This window comes from Cebus imitator, unplaced genomic scaffold (assembly GCF_001604975.1).
Source record: "Cebus imitator isolate Cc_AM_T3 unplaced genomic scaffold, Cebus_imitator-1.0 Scaffold168, whole genome shotgun sequence".
NCBI classification, from domain to species: Eukaryota; Metazoa; Chordata; class Mammalia; order Primates; family Cebidae; genus Cebus; species Cebus imitator.
In genome coordinates, this window is record NW_016107483.1 from 741,138 (window position 1) to 745,886 (window position 4,749).

A 4,749-nucleotide genomic window follows, 5' to 3' on the forward strand; every position below is an offset into this window, starting at 1 on the left:
AGAGTAAGATATATGAAGTATTTCTGGTTTATGGCCAACTATGTTAAATTCATTCAACAATAATTACATAATGGCTACTATAAGCCAGACATTCAGTCAAAAACATGGATTCAGTTCTGGGCTTCTAGATCAGAGTATATTATTTGACTAGAAAATAGACTTTAGGATGATAATTCCCTAGAAATCAAACACTAGTCTCAAAGAACTAAGAGATCAATGCCCTCAAACAGACTACAAGTTAATTTAATCATAATTTCTCATTTTCCGAAAAAATTTGAACAGTGTGTTGGGTCCCTTTCTCCATTTTCCTGCATTGATATTCCTCACAGGCTTTGTTCTGGGAGATGATGACTGATTTCTATTTGGTTTTCTGGGATGCAGCTGGTAATCTTTACTGCTTATGAACTCAAGCCAGTTGACCCCTGGAGGCAACCGATGGTAACTGAGTACCTTAGGGAATACACGACATGAGAGTGTGGGTGTCAAAAACTCATTGGAATAAGGGTGAGAAAAGGGTGAGATGGAAGAGGAAGAGGAGGAAGAAGATGAAGAAGAGGAGGAAGAAGAGGCAGAGGCAACAGAGTAAGAGGAGGAAAAGGAAATGGAGGAGGAAGAGGAGGGTGGGAGCAGGGATTGTGGCTGAGAATTATTTTTTTTAACATAAAACAGCCAGTCAATAGCCTGGGTCTGTTGGCCTATAACTTTGTTTTCAGGGGCTGCCATCAACCATTTCTGCTTCTTACTAAGTCCCTGGATATCCTGTTCAGATGTGGGGGGAAACTGCGGCATGTTTTCTACTCCTTCAAGGTTGTTTTCAGGGGCTTCACCAGGCTGGTTTTCTTTCATAGGGAATGGGAGAGAAGATGAGAAAGTCTCTGGTAGAGAAAGGATAAGAACTAATTTCACCTCTATTTTGCCCTCAGAATTGGCCTCAGGTGTTGGTATGACAAAAAGTGTTGCACAACGAGGATTTTTCTTCCCTGCAAGATGGTTACATGGAGATTTTATGCAGGAAGCACAAGCTAAGCAAACCATATAATTTGATGACAGGCGAGGACCAGGACGAGGATTTGGCCTTCCCCTCATCCTTCGAAGCAAAATCTGCCTACAGAGATCCCTCTGTATTCTGGTCTTTGAGATAGAATTGACAATTGTATTTACCACATCATCAGGGACAGTTCCACCTTTAACAACACAGGGCTGACTATACTTTAAATTCCATTGACTTTCTTTATTTGGTTCTGTCTCTGGAGAAAAATCACAGCTGCTTTTACTCTGGAGTCTGAAACCCAATGTTGAAGCAGCTGTGTTTCTGGTGCAGCGTTTGGAGCTTGATAATAATTGACCTGAGACATTTGTTTTTGGATGGGGTGATGGTAGGTGTGTGACTCTGTGTTTGTCATTTGGTGAAGTGGTATTCTGAAACTTGAAGTGACAGACAGGTGAACTGGGGGTCTGGGAATTACAATCAAGCATAAACATTGACTGAGAATTGAGCTGGAATGATGGTAAACTCTCAGATGGGTGGACAAAATATGATGATGATGATTCCCTTGCTTTTGAATGGGACAATGGTAAGCTTACAATAGTGGGGTTAGAGTTCAATATAGATGTTTTCTGAAGTCTAGAGTCAAGAAATGGAGAGGTAAGAGCCATTTGATTGGGTTTGAAAGAAGGTGGTGACCCAAGTAAGTCACCTGTTTGGAGTTTTGTGTTGAGTGATGGTAAACTCAAAGATCTCTGATTGTGCTGTAGTAAAGATGTCCAGAAGCAGTCCAATGAGGATGTGTTCTGAAGTTTGGATTGAGGTAATGTTGAGCTAAGTGCTCTTTGTTTGGATCCCAATGAAGATGCTGCCCAAACAATGTTTACGGAAGGTATTTCTCGATTTTGGAGAGGAAATAATGATGAACTTGAGACTCTTTGATTAGACTTCAATGAAGGTGACCCCCAGCAAACATCTAGGCTTGAAGATGTTGTTTGAGGTTTAGAGAAGGGTAATTGTGAACTCAAGACTGTTTGATTGAGCTCCAGTGATGACGTCTTGTTGAGGTCAGATAAAGATGTTGTTTGAGCTTTGGAGTACAACAAATGAGAGCTCAGGGCTCTATGAGCAGGCCACAATGAACTTCTCCAGGGGAGGCCTCGTGAAGGTGTCTTCTGATGCTTGGCATGGGACAATGGCAAATTCAGAGTCCTATCACAGAAGATCTGTGAAATTTTGTCCTGGGATTTGGGAGAAGGCAATACTGAGCGTCTCTGGACCTTCCTGTTGGAGCCCACTGGAGGTACTGCAAAGTGATTGCTATGGGATTGCACTTTGGCCTCAGGTTGGTTATTGAATTGATTTAGTTTTTCACCTGTATTTTGATGTGTTAATGAATTGGCCGAGGCCAGTTGGTAGAAGTAGTCTAATGGTACAAAATGTTGACCATAACATGCTAATGGCACCATCTTGTGTTGTGGGTAGAGGCAAGCAATGGATACTTATACATAATTGCTAGCTTATATCTTGTAATATTTCTGTTAATCCTCAAATAGTATAGACTATTGCAAAATTGAAATGTAAATGAGATTGAGATTATCTTCTGTATTTTCTTTAGCTTCCGACACTTTTTTCTCCTGATGAAATAATGCCTGTTAACAAAACAGTAGGGAAAGGTCAGAAGAGGTCCTCATAGAAATATTAATTTTCTCAAGCATTTTCTTATAGTGACTACAGCACAGGTGTTATGTCAAATTCCAGCCACTATGTGTATTGCATCTACTTAGTGTATCACTATGCATCTCTTTTAAATTAAACTTTCAAAACCCCAATTCGTCATCTTTAAAATAGACAAATATGATATTTAACTTATTGGGCTAAAGACTAAATTGTATATATTCTAACAGTGCCCAGGATATTATATTATAGGTGCTTAATAAAATGTAGTAGTTATAGGTGCTTAATAGAAAGTAGGTGCTCTTTTAATAATTGCATTTGTAAAACAAACAAAAATCTGTGATAAGTTTATTTTGTGTAAAAAAAAGAAAAATGAAAAGGAAGCTTGAAATGTTTACTTTCAATTTAGATTCAGTTGACCATCACTATCATCTTTTAGAGTTTATTTCCAAAAGCGTATCGCATATTTTCAGTTATTTGTCACCACTGCAGCATTGAAACTTTTGACTATACCCTTTTAAACTACTGTTTTATTGTTATCCATTATTTCTCCACACACTGATCCTCTACCCTTATTGTCCTATTCTTTTTCAAGGCTTGATTGAATTCTTTACTTTTGCCCCAACCCCAATTTAGTTGTAAGAGTTATACTACCAAGCCTCACCTATTTTCAATTTATTTCTAAGTAATCACATCAGTTATGTTTAGGATTTTTATATGAACTAGAGGCTTCTTAAAATGATAGAACCTTATAGCTGGTCAAAAGTGATGCAAGCATCTACCACTCAAGAAAGAGGCCTATGCTACTTCTTAAAGGCAATGCATAGGGTGTCATGTCACACAACTTTATTTTTCATAGGCAAAGGTTTGTTCTTTAGGCTTTAAAGCCAAGATATATGACACAATTTAAAAAAAAAAAAAACTAAAGTGATTATAACAGATTCTGAAATCAGTCAATTAAGTCCTTGGCCTGAGGCCCTTGAAGAATGAAAAGTCTTAGAATTGGTTCCATGACTATTTCTGTGTTTCCATGACTTACCAACCCAATATCTGATGGACAAGCTTATTTCTCATATATGCCAACTTATCCAGTTAAATTACTATCAATTCTATTATTGCTAGAAGTTTTTTTCTTTATATCAAGGTGACTTTTCACAGTTACTTTTCCTTTGCATTTATTTTTAAAATATGTCTTATTAGTATCATAATTCACTTGTTTTTCAAGCCTTACATCATTCTTTGTGGAATTTTCCAAGTAACAACAATAAGGATAGTCATATACCATTAACTAATGTTTTGTTTCTAGTCCTAGTTTGTCTCTTGAGCTTCCAAAGAGTATTTCCAAATAATCATCAAGCTTCTTCATCCAAAAGTTCCAAAGACAATTTAAAGACAAAACAAGAAAAATTTAATAAAGTTATTTCTCTTTCCAGAGAAATATTTTTCTATACCCTCTGTCTCAGTTCCAAACACTTAGTCATTTAATTCAGATACTTTGAAATCATCCCAGGCAGCTTCACCCTCCCAAGCCATTTAGACACCAAGACCTGTTGATTTTATCACTTCCATATCTTAATTCACCGTTTTCTATAGAATGCCACCACTATAGGGTACATCTTATTTAAACTGTATAATTAGAGTAACTTCTATATATCTTTTCAATATGACTTCACTCTCTCTCTTCTCCTTCTTTCCAGTGAGACATATAAAAGCAAACTCTTACTGGTGAGATACCACTGCTGCTCACTCAAAGATTTTCATTGCTTTCCACATGCCTGCATGAGTAATAAACCTGAAGTTTCTCTAGCTTGTTGGACCTGGGGTTAGGGGAGAAATGCACAATCTACAATATACTACAGACTATCCTACCAAACTTCTAAATGGCAAAATGAAATAACTTCATAAATTTGGAGGATGCAAAGATTTCTTAAACAGAGCAAAGTAGTAGCCATTAAGAATTGATAAATTTAAGAACTCCCAATAACCAAAAGACATCATATTGGAAAGAATAAAGGCAAATTACAATACATATATATATATATATATATATACACACACACACACACACACACACACATATATATATA

At 36.9% G+C, this 4,749-nt stretch overlaps 1 protein-coding gene across 1 annotated transcript; it reads right to left on the reverse strand.

The window, feature by feature from the left end:
- Window positions 1-243: 243 nt before the first annotated feature.
- Window positions 244-2,454, reverse strand: LOC119473563 (casein kinase 2 subunit alpha' interacting protein). The gene has a single exon (XM_037744172.1). It carries the CDS (start codon window positions 2,452-2,454, stop codon window positions 244-246), a length of 2,211 nt encoding a protein of 736 aa, XP_037600100.1.
- Between the last annotated feature and the right edge of the window lie 2,295 nt (window positions 2,455-4,749).

Coding starts and splice junctions, on each gene's coding strand:
- LOC119473563 (XM_037744172.1), bottom strand. CDS start 2,454: ATGGTGCCATTAGCATGTTATGGTCAACATTTTGTACCATTAGACTAC.